Source organism: Monodelphis domestica, chromosome 3 (assembly GCF_027887165.1).
Source record: "Monodelphis domestica isolate mMonDom1 chromosome 3, mMonDom1.pri, whole genome shotgun sequence".
Lineage (NCBI taxonomy): Eukaryota > Metazoa > Chordata > Mammalia > Didelphimorphia > Didelphidae > Monodelphis > Monodelphis domestica.
The window spans coordinates 369,605,803-369,627,707 of NC_077229.1; the positions used below are offsets into that span (position 1 = coordinate 369,605,803).

The 21,905-nt window shown below is 34.3% G+C and overlaps 1 protein-coding gene across 8 annotated transcripts in view; it reads left to right on the top strand.

The window, feature by feature from the left end:
* Positions 1–21,905, top strand: part of CDH18 (cadherin 18) — a 1,512,838-nt gene that overhangs the window by 1,336,983 nt on the left and 153,950 nt on the right. For all 8 annotated transcript variants that reach the window (XM_056824266.1, XM_056824267.1, XM_056824271.1 and 5 more), the window contains 2 exons: positions 2,244–2,411; positions 18,006–18,193. In XM_056824266.1, the coding sequence (XP_056680244.1) occupies positions 2,244–2,411; positions 18,006–18,193 (356 nt within the window). The remainder of the gene's footprint in view (positions 1–2,243; positions 2,412–18,005; positions 18,194–21,905) is intronic.

The following is a 21,905-nucleotide window of genomic DNA, read 5'->3' on the forward strand; positions in this document are numbered from 1 at the left end:
ATCCTTTCCAAGTCACTAATAAAAAGAAATTAAAATGAAAACATCTCAGAATTTTTATTCCATAAGTAGAAAACTGATAAAAATCAGAAAAATAAATGAACTAGTAAATGAAGTAGTGGCTGTTAGAGAGAAAGTAATACTCTGTAATATACAAGCAGGCTAAACCAAACAAGTAATGGTATATGAATATAAGGGAATATTATGTATAAGAAAAAGTCAAATATAAATACAGAAAAAAATTGTGAAAATTTACAAATAGTATCAGGAAAACAATCTAGGCAAGGAATAAAACAATAATAGGAAAAAACCAAAAGTCATTGAAATGTGATAGTTGTAACTATACTAATTAAAATAGACTCTGATGAAGTAACCATGTAATACATCTCCTTCCTTTCTGTCTTTGCAGATGTAGATATGGATGTGAAATTTGCATGCAGTGTCACTTTTAGTTGATGTTTTTCTAATTAGTTTTATTAAACTATTTTCCCCTTCTTTTCCATTTTTAACTTTTTTCCATTGCTGTTATATGAGATGGTTATGTGTCTAGGAGATTTGAGACAAGAACCCATTAACCCTTATCTGGGATATTTATTCCCTTTAATGAGAATAATCCTGAAGACTCTTCTATGTTTGACTTCAGCTTTCACTTGAAGATACCCTGTCATGTGGAGTACTACAAGAGCTTCGAAGTGAAGGAAGGAAGGAAGGAAGGAAGGAAGGAAGGAAGGAAGGAAGGAGGGAAGGAAGGAAGGAAGGAAGGAAGGAAGGAAGGAAGGAAGGAAGGAAGGAAGGAAGGAAGGAAGGAAGGAAGGAAGGAAGGAAGGAAGGAAGGAAGGAAGGAAGGAAGGAAGGAAAGAAGGAAGGAAGGAAGGAAGGAAGGAAGGAAGGAAGGAAGGAAGGAAGGAAGGAAGGAAGGAAGGAAGGAAGGAAGGAAGGAAGGAAGGAAGGAAGGAAGGAAGGAAGGAAAGAAGGAAGGAAGGAAGGAAGGAAGAGTATGATTGAAAGCAAGACAGCCTCTGCCTTCAAGCAGCTTAATTCTAATATAGAATGGATGGGTCTGTGTATACACACACACACACACACACACACACACACACACACACACAGAGAATAGAGAGAGAGTATATCAACCAAAGAGGAAAAGTCAGAAGTCAGTACAATGGTGATTGGAGTCAAAGGACAAAAGATTAACATGTCCTTTTTCTGGAAGGATTGTCCTAATTTGATTAATGACCTGAGAGTTTGAAAATTTTATGAGGAGGCTAACACATGGCAGTATAACATGGAAATGTTTAGAAAGCTGTGTCATGGGTTTGGGTGTAGCAACAATCAGAGCCTATGGCCACAAGTGAAGGAACATGATGTTGAACCTTTAATGAATGGTGGAATAAACATTATTATATTATTATTTTGAATTTTTAGCCCTCTTTGAGCAGTCTCATGAAAGGAACAAACATTTGGGACACATTTTCATTTGTCTCTTGTGAGTTGCCTTCTAACAAGTGATTTGAAACACATTTTCTGATAGAACATTTTTCAAATTGTTATGGGGTGCAGATGTGTACCCCTGGGGTTCGGGAAGGATACCTTTTGCAAGAATGCAAGACTTCAAAACTTAGCTTAAAAACAAAAAAAGAAATTTATTAATTTAGAAAGTAATGTTGAGAATGGCCAAGAGGATAGCAAGGTGGGACAGCAAGATGGAGAGCAGTTCCTTGGGAGGACAGCATGAATGGAAAGGCTGTTCCCCCCGATGACATCAGTTCTGGGGATTTTAGACTTTCTACAACAGTGTTAGTCACCCAGGCATTTGGTGAGGTGGGACAATCATCTGCCTGGGGACATAAAGATTCCTTAGTTTTAGGGAACAAACAGATGTCTGATAGGATCGAGGTGTGGCCTGGAGGTGCCTCTTCCTGTCCATCTTAAATCTAGAGGACGATCAAAGGAAGATGGTCATCTCAGGACCCTAGCGGGGTCATTGGGTGTTTTTAGGCTCAGTCACGAGGATGGAAGGGAGCAAGGGAGCTTCACTGATAATAGTTCACCCGGGTTTCTGGGAGTAGAGTGCCCATGACAAAATCATATCTAGCTCTTTGTATGAGAGACTTCTTGGTATAGATGACTACTGGTTACTTCTAAGTAGATTTTTTCAAAGGCATTTTTTTAGAGGACACACATTTAAATAGTCAATTAATGCTGATTTCTTTCTCTCTGTTTCTGTCTCTCTTTTTATATTACAGGAGTTATAAGGACTGCACTGCATAACATGGACAGGGAAGCCAGAGAACACTACTCTGTGGTCATTCAAGCCAAAGATATGGCTGGGCAAGTTGGAGGCCTTTCAGGGTCCACTACCGTCAATATTACACTCTCAGATGTCAATGACAACCCACCTAGATTTCCACAGAGTATGTAAAATCTACATATGATTTTTATTAAGGATCAATGATATTGCTGTTGATGTTTTTCTTTTCTAGGGGTTTTAAGGGAAAATTAATTTAAGTAATGCATGAAAATTTCTAAATTGTCATTTGACTATTTCTAGGAAATGGGGTAATTAGGTGGGAAGGATGATTTTCCTGTAGCTTATAGGATTACCAGGAGCCCTTAAAAATTAAATAAAATAAAACAACAATGATAAAATCAGTCGCCCTCCTCTTCCCCATGAATGATTATAACTGTATTTAAGAATGGAAAATGTTATCAGTTTTAGAACATCAGAATAAATGAACTGGTCTTACATTGGATTTTTTTGCCAGGAATGTCTAACTCTATGGCCCCATTTGGGGTTTTCTTGCCAAAGATATTGGGGTAGTTCGATATTTTCTTTTCCTGGCTCATTTTATAGATGAGGAAATTCAGAGAAACAGGGTTAAGTGCCTTGCACACAGCTAGTAAATAACTGAGACTGGATTTGAATTCAGACCCTTTTGACTTCTGGGCTGGTGTCCTATCTACCATGCCACCTAACTGCCCTGGGATAGTGTATCAAAGATTAAGAATTTGCTATTATTGATGAATATTCTTTAAGGTAGTCATATAGATATCATAGAATATGTGTGATACTACATACAAAGATAGGTAGATAAAATAAAAAAGAGAAAGATTAGTTTGGAAAATGAATAAATGAATACAAGTGCTTGTCTAAAATACAGACATATATCTAGTATTAAGCTTGAATTTGATTTATCCCTGTGTTCTTATATGTGTTTGAGTGGTGGGGTGTAGACTAAGATAGTAAAATCTTCTCTGCCCTCAAAATTCATGTAATTTGGGAGTATTTTCACTGATTTCAACAAAATCTTTCTTCTAGTAAATAGTCAGAATGAAGAGGGTAGTCTTAGCAAGACATGAAAATTCAAACTAAGAGTCACAATCAGTAAAATTCTAAGCATGAAAAGGAAGAAAAGCTGAGATTATTGCCACAAAATTGTTTCTTATAAGAGCATAGATAATTGGGGATTTATACAGGTGTGTATATGTATGTGTGTGTGTATATATATATATATATATATATATATATATATATATATATGAACGCATTGCTGACACTATGGCCAAGATCTTCCTAGAAGTATTGCATAAGATTCTTGCTTATGTTGGTATACATCCTGAACTGTTTATGGTTATTTTAGAGCCTGAAAATTATAATTCATTTTTGCTGAGAATTAAAGATTTTTTTCAGCTTGTTTCCTCAACTTTATTTCTGTCTATTCTTACAGAGATTTTCCGTTTGGGTATGTGCTTGTGTGAGTGACTTAGAGTAAATAAAGGAAGAAGTTGTAGGAAGAAGGGGAAGGTGATTGAAAAGCTGTTAGGAGATGATATCAGAAACTGTGTTTTAATCAAATCATGCTAGGTTTTTGTTATATGGAGTTGTTATGGACAGGAAATATTAACTGATGAGTTTTATATACCCATTAAAATAATTATTAGGCTTTTATAGAGAAAACTATGATTATCATGAAGAGGATAAGGAGCTGTAGCCCTTATTTAGATAGGTTGAACAATGAAAGTTTTATTGCAAGAACCTTTCAAGGAATGGTGAGAAAACACTAACTCTCTCTGACATGGAGACACAATCCAAGAACAACTTTAAGTGAGTTCATTATATCCAATAAGATCTATTTTTCCTCTAATAGGAACAAAATAACTTTCTGGATTTAATGATTGACAAGTGTGAACTCTGTCAGAAGTACTAAGCAGAAGATGAAAATGAAGGGAACTGTTTTCCAAGCTGTAAATTTTGACTTGTTTAAAAAATGATCTACACTCAGATTGTACTATACACTATGTTGACATCAGGATGATTCAGTGTCAGCATGAAAGAAGTAGCTTATAGTAGATATTCTATTCTAAGATATAATAATTTAGCACATAGAGGGGGAGATATATTAAAGTATTTTGAACAAGTATTTAGGAGGACTGGACCACATGGAATTCATAAATTTGCATGAAGTATGCATTACACAAAGATCATATCCATTTATCAATTTAACAAACTGAGCCAATATATTAATTTTTGAGGAAACAGAAATTATACACCTAGATATTAAAATACACCTAGATGTAAAAGAAGGGAGGGAAGTAAGGGATGTGGTTGACAAGTGACATGGGAGACAGATGAAAGGAGAATGATCAGAATTCTTTACTTTATTTCCTCTATGACATTTTCTCTAGTGGAACATTGTGTCTTTTTCACAACATAATGAACATGAAAATGTGAATTGTATTACAACACATGTTACAATATCTATTATATTGCTTGTCTTAGGGAGGGGGGAGTGAGAGAGGGAGGGAAAGAACATGGATTGCAAAATGTCAGAAAAATGTTATTTTTAATTATATCAACATGTAAATAAGAAAAAATTAAAAGAAAGAAGTAGAAAGCCAAAAAGAGAGAATTCAGTGTGTGTTATGTATAAGAGACAGAGATGGGGAGAGAGAGAGACAGACAGACAGACAGAGAGAGAGGCAGAGACAGAGACAGAGACAAAAACAGAGATAGACAGACAGACAGGCAGAGAGAGGGAGAGAGAGAAATAAATACTGAATTGGTTTGCTGAATGAATTACGTAATGGGTATTATGTACAAATTTATGTATTCCATGGAGTGTGAGAACTCAAGTTTGCTGTCTAAATCATATTCTCCAAACAGCTTTACACGTTTCCCACAGTGTATACAACTATCTGCTGAGCTATTATGTTTTGGAAAAGATTAAATGCCCTACTCTAAGCTACTTCTCTCATGCTGTCTTTGAGTCATTGACAGTGTATTTAGTACAAAACCGAAAGTCTATATAATTCGCTAATCAAACATATTTAATGGTTGATATAATAGATATATAGATTTATAACTTTATAAATGCCTATCCTGTGCTAGATTGGTGGGATGTAGTGATACAAGGAGACAATCCTTGTTTCCAAAGATCTATTTTAAAAAACATAATTAAATATATAGAACTTTAATTGTACATTCACAGTATAAATTATTAAAATGGTGATAATACTACTAGTAGTAGGTGTTGTTTGTGAGGGGAAGGCATTTTGAATCTAAGATTTCACTGGTATAAGGAACTCTTGGTGAGAGAACTTTCTCTGCCAGTGGAAATTTATAATTTCTCTGAAACCTTAGCTTTAGAGTACTGCTTGCGGGTTCTGAAAGGTTAAGTAATTTGACTAGCAGGCTTGAACCCAGGTTTTCCTAACATTGAGGCGTTTTATCCATTATCTACCCACTATTCCAGCTTGTATCTCTGGAAGTTGGGCAGTTGATGTATAGAACTGTATACAATTTTATTTTTTAAATCATGTTTCTGCCAATATGATAAAGAAAACAAGAAAAATACAAAAGCACAACTTTCAATATCTATGAAATACTTTCTAAAACTTCTTTCAGAATGAAGGAAGATCCCATGCATAATGCTACATGATGTTAATCCCTGCTATTAAAGAAGGATAAAGCTCATTAATTCCTTGAGCTCAAGGTTCTTAACTGCAATAGACTGAATCAACTGGATGTCCATATTAAGTTCCACATTAATATGGGGATTTCTCCAAATTCAAGGGACAACCACCTTGTTGCCTAAAGAGAGGCTAAACTGATTTAGTCAGAAATAGAGCAGAAAAAAGCAACCATGCCTATTAGTGATAGGACTGGTTTGGGGAGCGATAACTTCATTTACATCATGGGCAACACAGAGAGATTTAGTCTCCAAAAAAATAAAATAATTTTTAAAAATGAAGAAAGAAGAGAATTGGCATATTTTTAAAAGGGGATTAATGTCATAATACTTGGTCCAAGGTAAAACTCAAATAATGATGTATTCCAGTTTCTTAAATGAAAGGAATGGAGCCAAAGAGAAGGTTCATCTTCTGTGATGATCTATTAATACTTGCATAATACTTGGATTTTATTTTCAAATTAGAAAGAAACAAAATGTCACTAAGTGTTTTCCTAGTCTACGAAGGTTACACATGAAAAACACCAGTTCTTCATTACATTAGAATCAGGAGGGAAAATATATTCTATAGCTTAATCCTTTTAAACACCAAAACTCAAACAACAACAATAAATTGTTTTAGAATATTTTGATTGAAAGTCTTTCTAAAATGGATTGCATACTAAGTAGCTAATTTTAGTGAATTATTAGGAATAGAACTGAACATTTTATTAATTATTCAGAATCATTATTATGATATATTTCTTGTTTTTGTGATAACACCATGTTTTCTACTCAGTTATTTGAGTGGAGGAACATTTAACCCTAACAGATAAAGAGCACCAATATCTATGGCAATTGTGTTGGTTTTTTTTAAATTTTTGGGTTACCATACGTATATTTCTTCTTCCCTCATTGTCAGTTTTCCATTTAGAAAGCTGGCTAAAGTAAGTGTTAATAGTTCCTCTTTTCTAATTTCTTCAACCTTCATTTCAGTCTTCTAATTCAAATGAACACTACTTTTTCTAACGTTACCAATGTCCTTTTCTTTCTCAAATGTAGAAAAAAGCCTTTCTCAATCTTCACCCTCATCAAATGAAATACTAATTGTCAGCAGCTTAGCACAGTGGCCTTGTTCATATAAATACTATCTAAATGTTAGTTATCATCAATATCTTCATCATTGGATTTATTGTCACTCGATTTCACTATCAAGATAGTAGTGTTTGACATTGCGTAGCACACTTTCCTTCTGTGTGTTTTCTCCATAGGTTTTTGTGACACCTCTCTGCTTTTCTCCTAACTATTCTCAGTATTCTTTGCTGTATTTTTATTTAATGTTTTCTCACTAACTATGGTTGTGCCCCAAAGTCTGTCCTGGGCCCCTTTCACTTTTCCTCCTATAATATTTCACTGGGTGATTTCATCAGTTCCCATAGGTTTGGTTATGATCTCTGTGCTGATGATTTCACAATGTTCATATCGAGTCCTAATATCTCTCCTGATTTCTTGTCCTGGTTCATCAACTACCTTTTGGAGTTTGCAAACTGTATCCTTCACTTAGCTTCCCAAGTGACTTTGCTGAAGCTTAGGTCTGACTGTGCCACCCTCCAACTCAGTAAAGCTCAGTGGTCCTCTTTAATTCCCAAAGCCAAATATAAAATTTTCTTATTGGCATAGAAGTACTTCCCCACATGTCCTCTTTCCACATTTCCAGTTTTCTTATATTTTTACTCCTTTCCACACACTCTACAACCAGCTAACTGCTATTCCTCAAACATTGTACTACACCTATTGATTCCATACCTTTTCACTGCTACCTTCCAGACCTGAAATGCTCTCTCCTCATCTCTGGCTCCTGCCTTCCCTGACCTCTTTCAAGACTCAGCTAAAAGTCTTTCTCTTACAAGAGAGAAAGTCTGGTCTGTCACCCCACTGACCGCTAGTGCCTTCTCTCTGGATACAACTTCCTTTACACTGAATATAGCTGGTACATATGACTTGATTTGTGTATTGTCACCCCCATTTTAATGTAAACTTCTTGAAGTCAAAGGCCATGTCTTTTTGCTTTTTTTGGATCTCACTATTTAACTGAGTACTTGGCACATAGTAAGAACTTAATAGATGCTTGTTGGCTGAGAGACTGGCAGCTGTCATTTCTTGGTCCTTTTTATATCCATTTTTCCAGCAGTCCTTTCCAGTCTTTTATTTGCTGCTTTTATCCTTCTATCATCTGGGAAATCAGATGACTAGGTTATAAGATTTACTTCTAAAGTAAGGAAACTAAGTGCTGGATAAAGCCTCAAAGTTTCTCCCCTAATTAAAATTCATGGGTGAATTTTATGATTTCTCTTTTGACTATTGGGTGGGTCATTTTTATTTATTTTGAAGTATGCTTCTCTATTTCAAGTAGTCAAGGTTTCCTCTGGTTTAGTGAAGATTTATTATATATAGAGAGAATGATTTCTCTTATATAGTCCCTAATGAATGCTTACTAAAATGAACTATACAGCCTTATACCTATTTGTATGTCTTCATTAAGCATCTTAACATTTCTTTAAAAGTGTTTTGTCAAGTGGTCTAGCACAGTATCTTGAGTATTGCTTTCAAGGTGATTATGACATAGCTTAGAAAATAAGGCTAGCTAATGGAGAATAAATTAGTGAATATGAAAAGAGAGCCTAGGAAAACCCCAAGAATCTGGCACCACTTAGAACTAGGAAGTCAGCCAAAGACTCATAGTCTCACTTATGTCTAACGTTGAGAAATTTCAACAAGTCTCTAATAGTGGCAAAAATCCTAAAGTCTAGGCAGAGTTCCCATTAAACCATGTAAGCAATTTAGTTACAAGGATTAAGTGATTCCTGGTTCTGTGGGGATGTTTTTAATGCTCCTAAAAGGAAGCAACCTAAAATTATGAAGTCAACAGTGGTGTCAATTGGTTGAGGTCAAGAAAAAATAACAGTGATGAAAAAGCTTTTACCTTTGATTAATTAATTAATTTTAGAAGGTACACCCTGGAGATCATTTAGCACCATATTTTATATTCACTTCTCTTATTTATTTTTATGCCTTTCTCTCTATTCACTTAGATACTAACCTAACTTCATGTTCTTCCCATCTCATTCCTGAATTAAGGCAATAGGCACTGGTCACCCTCTTTCTTCAGTCTCTTCCCTCTCCAATTTGTCCCTGTACACAGCTTCTAATTTTATATTTTAAAATCACAGATCTGATCTAACCACATCAATAGAAAATTCTATGGTATTTCTGGGATGAAATACAAAGTCCTCTGGCATTCAACTCTTGTTTTTCCGTCTGTTTTCAGACTGACTTCATGTAATATTCCTGTAACATAAAGTTTCAAGGAAACTGGTGTACTTATCACTTACAATTCTTCAGATATGACATTCAGTCTCTAGCTGCTACGTCTTCACATACATCATCACCTTGAATCAGATCCATTGTTACTTCTATCTTATGAAATGCATAGACTTTTAAAGGCTCCATGCCCTTCATGACATCTTATCTGACTGTTTCTCCCCAACTCATTCTGAAGTTTATGGTATTCTACCCATTGAGCAGAAGTTCTGGACAAGTGCTGAGTGCTTTCTGCCTTTCAAAATTATTTAATATTTATTTTTATTTACTTAGTTGTATATGTGACATCTCTCCTGCCTCAAAAGAATATGAACCACTTGAGGGTGTTGACTACTTTCTATTTTTTCTTTATATATCCAAAGCCTAGTAGTGGTTGGAATGTGGTAGGCACTTCATAAAACGTTATTGAATGATCAAGTAAAAGAATGAGAGAAGAGGAAGACTATTATGGGCTGGAACACTGGGCAAGGGTTTTGTAAAGAGGAATATAAGTTGAAAGCATGTGATAATCCTTATTAATAATCCTAAAGCTATGACATACATATAAACAGGGGAAAGGAATAAATTAATGATAAGTATCATTTCTATGACTAGTGAGGCATTCCACCCTGACCAACAGGAAAGAGTGGAAGAATAAAGCTTTTTCCACCATTAAATAGAGAAGAATTCAAAGGAGAACATTGCTCATTTGCCTAAGAAAATGAAGATAAAAGAGTGGGGCCTTTTCTCCCTATTACAGATAATGCTAAGTCTTAAGAAATGAAAGAGAATAGTTAATCTTAAAAGGCAAGATTCTTCCCAATCATCATAGAATCATCTAATTGTAGGGCACATAGTCCATTCTGCTCTCACTATCAACAGCACCACTAATTCAAGGCAATAATGTGGCACATTTCATAGCATGCTAGACTTGGAGTCAGAAAGGCCCAAGTTGGAAACCTGCCTCAAACATTTCCAAGATGTGGGTCTCTGGGGAAATCACTTAACCTCTCTGAACCTCAGTTTGCCTCATCTCCAAAATGGGGATGACAACAGCACCCATTTCCCAGAGTTGTTATGAGGATTTAATGAGGTAATGTGTAAAATTCTATTTAAATGTTAGCTACTGTTATCTATTATTACTATTCTAAATTGGGAAACTGAGTTCCAAAATGTTAATTGCTCTTCTGCCCAGAGTTTTTTTTTTGTAAGTTCCCTCTTTATAGGTTCTAGTTCTTCTTCATTCCATTTTTTTCTTCCAAAGGTTATACTATAACTTTTGCATTCCAGGCTCTATCTGGTGTAAATATCAGTAAATATATCTCCAAAGACTGATATAATTTGAAAAGGTTTTGGCCTGTTTACAATAGAAAACAACTTTGTTGTTCGTCCTTCATTCCTGAAGAGGAACAATATGATGCTATGACTTGAATGTGAAATGGTTTTAAGTGAGGCTGAGTAGCACAAAATCATCAGCCTCACTATTTCTTCCAGATTCATTGAAGTCCAGGGGCAAGACAAAGTCGAGATAACTGGAGATACCTCAAGACACAATGGATGGTCTTGACATTTTTTTATTGTCTGATCAAGCTGTTAGAGCTCCACAGTACCTGCTTCAGCCATGTTTATAGCCGCTGGAATAAATTGTTCTTGTCCACCCATCCTTCTAAGGGGAATTTTCATATGTTTGGGGTAGACATCACCCTAATTCATCACAGTCTCGTCAGTCTGGTTAATTAGAGCCTGCTTTTATACTGGTTAGCACTAAGTGAAAGAACAGAAAGTCATTATCATACCAAATCATTCCAAAAAACTGCAAGGAAACTGAAATAGTGTCATTATGAAGTACTGTCAAACAGCTAATCTTCTAAAAGTGTGGCCATGCAATATAAAATGTTCCCACTTTAAACTTAATTTACTCTATGTAATGAACTTGGAACACCTCGAGGGAAGCATCCCTTAGTTTTCTGTATCCATCAATGTAGAATTATTTTGCATCTATTTTGAATATTCTCTGGGATTATTTTTGCAGAAATTCTGATGATGGGTACATAGGTGGGCAGCAACAATTTGACAAAGTAACGGGAAAGTAAAGCCTAGATCTTCCAAAATGATCCTCCACAAAGTTCTAGAAAATGTGCAAGATAAATAAAATCCTGGTAAGGAAAGCCAAAGGGCAAAATCTCAGTAAATCATTTTCTGCACCAGTTTGACATGAGACAGAAAGGTCAGTGAACCCTAAGAGTCCATGGATATAGATAGGGACAAGTCATATGGACCATTCCATGACAGGGAAAAACTGTTCAACAGGTCAAGAAAAGGAACCAGACCTATGCAGAGAGACTCCACCTTGTGTGGTCTGCAGAAATATATACCACTAGTCAGTCCTGTCACCTTCACCAAGTTCTGGGCTACAGTTTCAGGCAGACTAAAAAAGGTACCTGTGGGAGTGGGGATGCATTCTGAAAATTAGACACGGTCATGTAGAAACTATCGATACCATGAAACCACAAGAAATATTGAAACAAAGTCAAAAGACTGAAAATACTTGAAGGAAATGTAAAGTAGAAATTTTCTAGACAAAACCAAAAAAATGCCTTGTAAAAGAGATGGAAGAAGAAAAATAACTGACTCATTTCAATATCTGAACTTTTTGACTAAATAAATCCTACAAATCATATTTTAGGAATCATAAGAGGTAACTGTACAGATCTCTTAGAATCAGGAGAAAAATAGAACTCACCATTCACCTCCTGGAAGAAAGCTTAAAAATTCTCAGGAATATTTTATCCCAAAACTGGAACTTAAAAGAATGAATATTAGGAGCAGACAAAAGAAAAGAATTCAAGTAAAAAAGACACATAGTAAGATTCAAAAAAGATTTAGCAGCCAGAACTACAAAGCAGTTAGAAATTTGGTATATGATATTCCAAATGACTTTGTATAGAACCTTACAATCAAGAATAAACTATTCAGAAAAAAATGAGTATACAACTTCATATCTTTATCTGCTTCTTAAAAAATGAAGGGGTAAGAAATAGAGAAAGAAAAATACGAGGTAATAGGGTAGAGGGAAATAGGCAATTATAACCATAAATGGGAATGAGATAAACTCATCCCTAAAATGTGAGGGGAGAGTAGATTGATTAGAAAGCAGAATCCAACAATATATCATCTATATGAAAAATACTTGAAAAAGAAAGATATACAAAGATTTTAAATAAGGAGTTGGAGTAAAATCTATTGTGCTTCAGCTAAAGTAAAAAGGCAGGGTAAGTAATCATTATCTCAGACAGAAGAAGAACAAAATATGCTTAACTGAAAGAGATAAATTGTATAACTGTATTTTGTTTGAAGGGAGCACAAAAAATGAAGTAATACCAGTATTGAATTATATGCATCAATGCCATAGCACCTAAACATATTTAGGGAAAAAGCTAAATGAGCTATCAGGAGAAACAGACAGAAAAAATGTTAGTGAGGGACTTGAATTTACCATCCAGACCTGGGTAAGGCTAACCAAAACATAAAAGAGAAATAAAGAACTTGAATACGTTTAGGAAAGGCAGAAATGACAGACCTCTGGAAATTATTGAATGTAAATACAAAGGGTTATGCATATCAGACAACGATGCAATAAAATTAGTTAATAAAGGTATCTCAAGGACCCTTAAAGACTAGGCAATTGGAGTTAAGTGACCTTTGATAATAATGGAAATGTTTTTTTTTTCATGTTTGTTCTTATAATCTCAGCAATGTTCAAAGGGCTTTTTACATAATAGCCATAGTAGTCATTGAATATTTATTAAACTGAGCTGAATAAATTTCAGATAATACAGAAACATTTCCCTTTACATCTTCATTGCAACATTGCTATTAGTCATCTTTGGACATAAGGGACAAAACGTCTACAAAACCTAGAGTCAAGCTATGAAATGTTACTTCATTAAGGGAGAAAACCATATCCAGTTAATTGGCTTACTTAACTGACTGAATTGCTATAGTATCTGGATAGTATGTAAATAGACAGGAAACAGATGGGAAGCCTACCTTTGGTTGTGTGTGTGTGTGTGTGTGTGTGTGTGTGTGTGTGTGTTTTCATTAGTAATATTCTTTCCATATATCATTGGCCTTTTATTGACCTGAAAAATTCCTTTGAGGAATTTTTAGCAGCACTAGAAATGCTGATTAGAGTGCATCATGAAAACATCTAAGATTCAGTTCTTCCCCAGGAAATTAATTGTGTATTAAAATAATATAAACACACAAGAAATGATTATGTGTACAACAAATTTAGCACTAATATACTTTTACCTTTTAACATGTGTGAACAACAGAGTTTACTTATGCATGGAATTCTTTTCCTTATGACAATAATTCTCCTTGAAAGCAAAACATTCTCATAATGAGGGAATAAGTATAAATCATAAAGACCTAAAAATATTTTTTGAATTTTTAATTTTTCACATGATTACATGATTCTTGTTGTCTCCCTCCCCTTTTTCTTCCCCCCTCCCAGAGTATCTCTTTAGAAAGATGCATTTTGGTATATTCTCCAAGCTCTTATAAGCTCTGTGGATAATATAATTGACAGTTTTAAATGATATGGTTTATATTCTTATTATAAGATAAGGAAGCTATAATTCTTGGACAATCATTTAATGCTTAGAAAACTCTCCATTTTTACAAATCCATTCATTTTCCCCAGGATTAGTATTCCCAGTTTTCTTTATAAAGGATCATATTTCCCCTGCAAAGCTACCATATTTTTGTCTTTGTATTCCCAGTGATAAATATTGTGCCTTTTTACATGATAGTTATTTAAAAAATATCTTAAAAATTGAATTGTATTGAATTGAAACACTTACATCCTTGTATTAGTTTAATTATCTTTCATAGGTAGAATCTCAAGACAATAAAGAAATATATCATATAGGTTTATCTACATATTAAATAAGATGCCCCAACTTTAAAGAGGTTTGAAGATCCACGTAAGCAACACATGTTAACAATTTTGTTAATAATAAACTGGTAAATAAATACTATCCATTACTAACAACCTGACAAGGGGACAGACATATGCCTTGGAGCCAGGGAGGTCAATATGCCAGTTTTTCATTGGGATCACAGATCTAGAACGAAAGAAAAAAATCTTACTTTTATCATTAATATAGATGAACTGTCATATATATTTGAGCTCAAATAGATATTAATATTAAGTAGTTACAGGATATTTTATTATAATCTGTGCCCTATTGGACATTGAACAACCTAGTTCCTAAATGAAGATTATGAGTATTGAATTAAGTCATTAGAGCTTTCTTCATCTCTAAAGCACTATTACTATCTCAGTGTTAAACATATTTAAAGCCATCTGTGTAACTCTTCTATAGGCTCAGTGAAATCCATTACCTAAAACATGTCCCCATACCTTTCACTGTTATTTTTCCATGAGATAGTTCAGCTTTGTACTAACTCACTTGTTAATGTTCTCAGTGATGTTTTTCTTCAGGATCCTACAAAGTTTGTTGTGTCCATTGATCATTGTCATGTTACTATCTGATTTCATCCATCTAGTCTATTGTCTCCATTACTAAGATTCTTTAGCTAGAACATTCATCTTGCTGAGTATTTTCTCTGAATCTTCAGCTTTTTGGTGTTTTGTCATTTTCAGTCTTTGTATTCTCTCTTTCTAGATGCTGTCTAATTATTTCTACCCCTTTTCCTCCCCCCAATGTTTTTTTTTGCCTCTTCTCTTTCTCCTCACCTTTTAGCTCACAGCAGGTGCTCATCTCTTTTTTTTAACTTCAAATGATTTTTATCAAGGTGACAATTCTATTTTTATTCAATTATTATTTCTATTTTATATATTTAGATGTCATTAAAAGTCACAATCAGACAGGAAGATTAGTTCTCAAGGAAAATGTAGGCTTGTTTCAGTGCACAAAATCAGTCCTATTATTATTTTAAATTTGATTTTTTTTTAATGCTTTGGCCTATATTTAAATTTTCCAGTTCATTGTAGAGTATATTGACTTTGGAGTTAGAAACACTTTGGCTCAAGTATTGATTATGGCACATAGTGATTAAGTTCCTCTGTAAGTCAAAAAACTTTCATTGGTCAGAGCAGAGGTGTCACATTTATAGCCTGAAATACTACTGAGAAGACTGAACCAGACTAGAATATAATTGATGAATATTTTTAAAATAAGCATATATAAATCAGAGATAATGTAAATATTAGTTTCTAAATCAATATGTAATGAAAGGAATTCTTGTGTACAGTTTAGTGGCCATTTCCATTTAAGTTTGGCATCTCTGGCCCAGAGTATTTGTAGTAGTTCCAATCTAGGAAATTCCATACATTGATAAAATTATAGTTTCTGATTTTTACCCCACTACTTCATCCACCAAAAAAAAAAAGGTTTCTAAGTAAAAAACCTGTTTTTATTCATCAAGTTTAAAATGTAGAAATCTTAATTCCAACATTTGTAAATGGAAACCTAATTAACTATCATATACATTGATATATGAAAACTTTCTCACATTCATAAAACCTATCATTCCCAATAAAATAAAATTTAGTATAAGGACCCATAATAATACCTCAAACCTATAATTTATGGAATTATAAGGACTTTGTAGAATTTCAGAATTAAAATGACCATAGCAGATAAGAAAACAAATGAGAAAAATTATGTTGAATGGTTAAGAGATGAACAAATGAAGCCAAGCCTTGTAGTTATCCTATACTAGTGATGGCAAACCTTTTGGAGATAGAGTGCCTGACCCCTCCCATGCCCCACCCCCAATCCAGATGCTGTGCCCATCCCCAGATTTTGTGCCATCCCGGGTTTACCCCACTCCCCCTTACCTCACACAGGGGCAAGAAGACAAAGTGGAGAGGGGGGAGGGAAGCAGCTCCCCAGAAGTTCTTCTACCTTTCTAGTAACAAACCCTAAGGGCATAGGGAGGGCAACCAGGTGCCCATAGATAGCACTCTATGTGCCATCTTTGGCACCCATGCCATAGCTTCACCATCACTGCCTTATACATTATAAATAAGGAATAAATTTAAAATAATGTCTTTGAACTATTAAGATCTTTCCAGATAAAAAATTCTGTATAGAAATTTTAAAAAGAAAGTTTCTAATTGAGTTCTTCTCACCAGGGAAGATAATCCAAATAGTTGCATGAACTTTCAAGAGTAAAAACAAAACAGAGACTCAACCAGATGGGAGTAACCACAGTGTTTTCCCAAGAACCAATATCTGCAAAGCCCATGCTCCATCCCCACAGTGAAAAGTCTATTTCCTCCTTCTGGTTACCTAGAAGCCACCATCCTTTTGCCTTGTACTTTACTCTCCTATACAAAATAGGCTGTGACTACATCATGAGATATAAGCTCACTTCATTACTTTGCTCCATAATTATGTGCCAGTGACATTTTTGATTTCTCTAATTCCCATGGACAGACAAGCTGAGCTTTCTGCAGAGGGTTCTGTCCCCTTCAACAAAAAAGTAGTCTTCACTCATGGTTCCCCTCATAACCCATTCTTTCTCAAATATACTTGCTCCAAGGGTGGAGGGGGGATTTTTTGGCTCTGAAAGAAAGAGCTGATATTAATTAGCAAAAGAATGTTTTATTTTCTTTTTCAGGTCAGTCTGCAAACTTCTCAGACAGTCATTTAAAGCTCTTCACCATTTGGTTCCAGCCTTCATTTCTAGAGTCACTGTACATTACTGCCTTTTATACACTCTACATTTTAGCCAAGGTGAACTATTCATAATTCCTTGACTTGAACATTCCATGTCCCAAACTTGGCAGAGGCTGAACTTCATGTAGAGAGCACAATCCTTCCTCAATGTCACTACTTAGTTTAGTAGTCTCAGTTCACCTCACTAGTTTAATTCTCCATAAACCATGATATATTTAACTTCACCTATGCATTCTTAAATCTCTGTACAGCCCATTTCACTTTCTGTAAAACTTCACTATTTCATTTTTCCTTATAACACAGATCAATAAAATATCTTTTTTCACAAATATAAATTCTCTGAAAATCATATTTAGCACTAATTTTGTTGAATGAATTTACATGTAATTTTACCAATAACAATGCCTTATCTATGTTATTTGTCATCTGTATTTCTCTTATTGTGTATCTTCCTGTGAAGGGCATTTTTTAATGATATTTCCTTTTTACTTAGTCATCTTTCATGAATGATATATTTGTTGGAAAACCAAGGGTAGAATGAATTTACCTTTTGACTGGTTTATCCTTGGGGTAGATAGAGGAAGTCCATGTGAAGAGAAGGGAGCAGGGGAGAAACCAAGAAGAAATCATTTAAGGTCCTTCACCATTTACAGGGCTTCTGACAAATAATTAGACAGATTTTGCCCAAAAGACTATTATTCAAGTATAACATCAATGAACAATATAGCCATTTTTGTCCTATACAGAGAAGATAATGAGAATTTATTATTTTTACATGAATTATGAATACAATAACTTTCTAAACATGGAAATCAGGCTTATACAATTTTATAAAAATCATTTAGCATATTTGCATAGAGAGTATGAAATCATTCAGGTATTAAAATATGGTATTCATACTAATAATTTTGCCTTTTTTGTAAAGTATAACTGACCTAACATTGAGTTTTATTTACTATTAAAGTTGATTTCTTCTTCCCAGAGCACTATCAGCTGTATGTTCCTGAATCAGCTCAAGTTGGTTCAGCTGTAGGAAAAATCAAGGCAAATGATGCTGATACTGGCTCAAATGCTGACATGAAATACACAATCATCAATGGTGATGGCATTGGTGTGTTCTCCATATCAACTGACAAAGAGACAAGAGAAGGCATTCTTTCCTTGAAAAAGGTAAGAAAAAAATACATTTTCAAATTTTAATCAGCTTTTAATTTTTACATTAATTGAATGAAGCAGAAGTATAGATATAGTAATGTCCATTACCCCCAAAACTACATATTTGAACTTAAAAACACCTTTTATATTTATAATAGAATATCTCAAAATCCACTTTTGCTAATAGGATGACACTACACAAGGAAAATATGACCTGGAAATAGCTAGAAATCTATTCATTTTCTTTCCCTTAACTCCATCACCTAACCAATCTCTGAAATACATTCTCTCCTGAGAATTAATACAAGATTTATTCTTTCTCAGACCTTCTATCCAATATTGCAGATGGTTCAGTTTTTAGGATTTGAGGAGCCCTTCTCAATATGTGGTAAGCAGAAAGACTTAAGATGCCAACATATCCTTAATGAAGTGGGTCATGCTGGCAATAGCTGGACTTTTTGATGAAAGTACATTAGGAAATTAAATAAGATGTGGAGGTAGCTTTAAGTGAATATGAAAGCAAAAATTTCTATAGCTAATCACCCAAAAAATAATATTTTAATATTAGGAAAGTTGATAGACAAGTTAGTTTCAAAACAGTTTCCAATTAAACACTGAACCCTTTGAAGTGGTCACAATATTCGAATTTGCACTGAATAGTTTCCTTGGCCTGGAACTAATTACCATATTTTACATATAATTATAATTTCAAATTTGAAAATATGCAACCACTTCAAGGTTTTCAATATTCACACTAATCGGGACCAAGTTGAATTCATTGTAGTATTCATCCCAAATGTAGAAATGATAATTTACATAAAAATAAATATTGGGAAAGACTTTCTAGCATGAAGCTTAGTTCTTAAGTATGAGATTAGAAAGAGGCTTACAGAGGCTATTTTAAAAATTGTGGAAAATAAATCAGCTCTTCTGTATTTACTAAATAGTGGTCTTTCCCAGAGGTGTTTGATTACTTTCAAAACTGAATACCTGACACTCTCAGAAACCCTTTTACTGATTCATCATCCCAATTATGCCCTCTAACTATTAGTGTGAGTCTTTTTCTCTTTTTTCTCTATAATATTTTACTCAATGATCTCATCGTTTACCATAGATTTAATTACCATCTCTTTGTTGATCATTATCATATCTTGCCCCATTCCCCCTACTGATCTCCAATCTATGGTGTTTATCTTTCAGATATCCCCAACTGGATATTCAATAAATATCTTAAATTCAATATGTCCAAAAAGGAATTCATTCTCTTTCCCCCTGAAATCTCTCTACTCCTTAAATTTCCCTTTAACCAAAGAGGGCAGCACCATTTTTTTAGTTTTTGGGGTAATGTCCAATATGTTGATTTAACATGATCTCTTACCCCTGCCATATCCAGTCTGATTCAAAGGTCTGTTTATTGCACCTTTGTAATATCCCTCAAATATGTCCCCTTCTCTTTTCTGACATTGCCACCACGTCCACTCTATGTGTATATCCTTATCACCTCAGCCTGGATTAGGATTATTGAAGAAGTCTATTTATTTTAGGTACTCTTTTAGGAGGTGATCAGTGAATTATTTTTATTTCTAATTTCCCTTCATGTTTGAGGAAATCAGGACAGTTTCCCCTGATGATTTCTCCAGGCTTTTTAAATTATAGCTTTCAAGTATACTTCTGATTCATAGATTGCCCTTCTTGCATCTATTTTACATGTCACTTGTTTTTCTTGTGGAGTATTTCAGTTGCTCTTCTTTTTTGTTTTGTTCTTTTGATTTTGTCTTATTGTTTCCTGATGCCTTATGGAATAATTAGCTTCCATTTGCTCAGTTCTAATTCGGGACATTATTTTTTCCCTTGAGCTTTTGTGTTTCTTTTTCCAATTGATCCATTCTAGTGCTTTTTTTTTTAAACTCTTAACTTCTGTCTTAGAATTGATACTATGTATTGGTTCTAAGACCAAAGAGCAGTAAGGCCTAAGCAATGAGATTTATATTCCTTGCCCAGAGTCACATAGTTAAGAAGTTTCTGAGCTCAGATTTGAAGCCAGGACAGTCCATCTCTAGGCCTAGCTCTTAATTCACTGAGCAATTTAACTGTCCCCATCCCAATATAGTCTTCTTTTTTATTTCTTTCTTTTTAGAGGCAAACAGGGTTGTGACTCACATGGGATGACACACCTAATAAGTGGCTGACTAGATTTTAACTTAGGTTTTCCTGACTTCAAGCCCAGTATCCTATCTACAGTACCACCTAGCCATTCTGGAATATTATATTTTTCAAGTTACAAAAACATAGTATATAATATTCAAAAATCATTGAGGGAATATTTTCACACAATATTTTGCTTACAAAATCTTGGCTTTTTTTCTCTTTCTACTGTAGAAGCAGTGGCATCTACCTAGGGATTTCTATTCAGCATACTTCCAATTTGCCCTTATATGTCTGGCTCAAAAATAATAATAGTGATTATAATAATTCTTTGACTTTATTCATATAGCATTCATTCTATGTTCAGAACAGTATGATAGGTTAATTTGTGGTCTGAAAGTTGAGAAAGCACTTGACTCCCAATCTCTGACTCTCTAAAAATTTGGGTCCTTTTACAATTTTAGCCCCTTGATGTTCAGAATCTCTGATGAAATCATTCAATATTCTCAAGGATGTGAAGCCCTTTGGTAGAAGCTTTCTGGTACTTTTTTGTTCCTAGAGCTCAACATCTCTTATGTTTTTCGAAATTCATCACCCATGCTTTTATGACTGGATCCTCGGGATCTACAACAACTCAATCAGTTACTCTTCCCATCCTTTCTTTTTCTGTCAAGGAAACTAGTCACACATCATTCTGAACATTGAAGTTCCCTTTGACTTCTCACTCTCCCTCACCCCATATTCCAATCAGTCACCAAAATTTGTTAGTTATCTTTGGACAAGTTGCCTCATCTCCATTCAATGGACACCACTCTTGTTTGGAGCTTCTTCACTTCTTTCCTGGAGTATTGTAGTAGTTTATTAAATTAATTCCATGCCTTTAATCTCTCCTCTTTCTAATCCTTCCTACTTGTTGCTGCCAAAGTAATAGTCCTGAAACATAGGTATAAAAATGTGTTTTTTCAAAATAAGTAATTTTTCAAATGTGTCCAACTCTTTAGGTCCTCATTTGAGGTTTTCTTGTTAAAGATACTGAAGTGGTTTGCCATTTCCTTCTGCAGGTAATTTTAATGATGAGGAAACTGATGTAAAGAGGGTTAAGTGACTTTCTCCGGTTCACATAGCTAATAAGTCTTTGAAGCCAGATTTAAACATAAGGATAGGAGTTTTCCTGACTCCATTTCTGGCACTCCATCCAGGGTACTACCTAGTGAACATATATAAGTTTAACCTCTTGCTTAATAAGCTTAAGTGACTTCCTGTTTTGTCTAGGATCAAATACAGGTACAACTATTAGGTATTTAAAACTGTATCTGTAGGCTCATTATAAATTATTTTTTAAATCAAATTGTATTTTTAAATTAACAATAGCGTGCCTTTTCTCCCTTCCATCCACTTCTAATGAGAAAAAGAAAAAACTCTTCTATGTCACCAAATATGTAAGTCTGTGGTATATGTATATAATTATAATGTAGCTGTATATATGTATATATATATAATGTAAATAAAATTAATAACTTGGAAATGTGGAAAATAGAAATATTTCAATTTCTACACTGAAATTTAGAATCTCTCTCTTTCC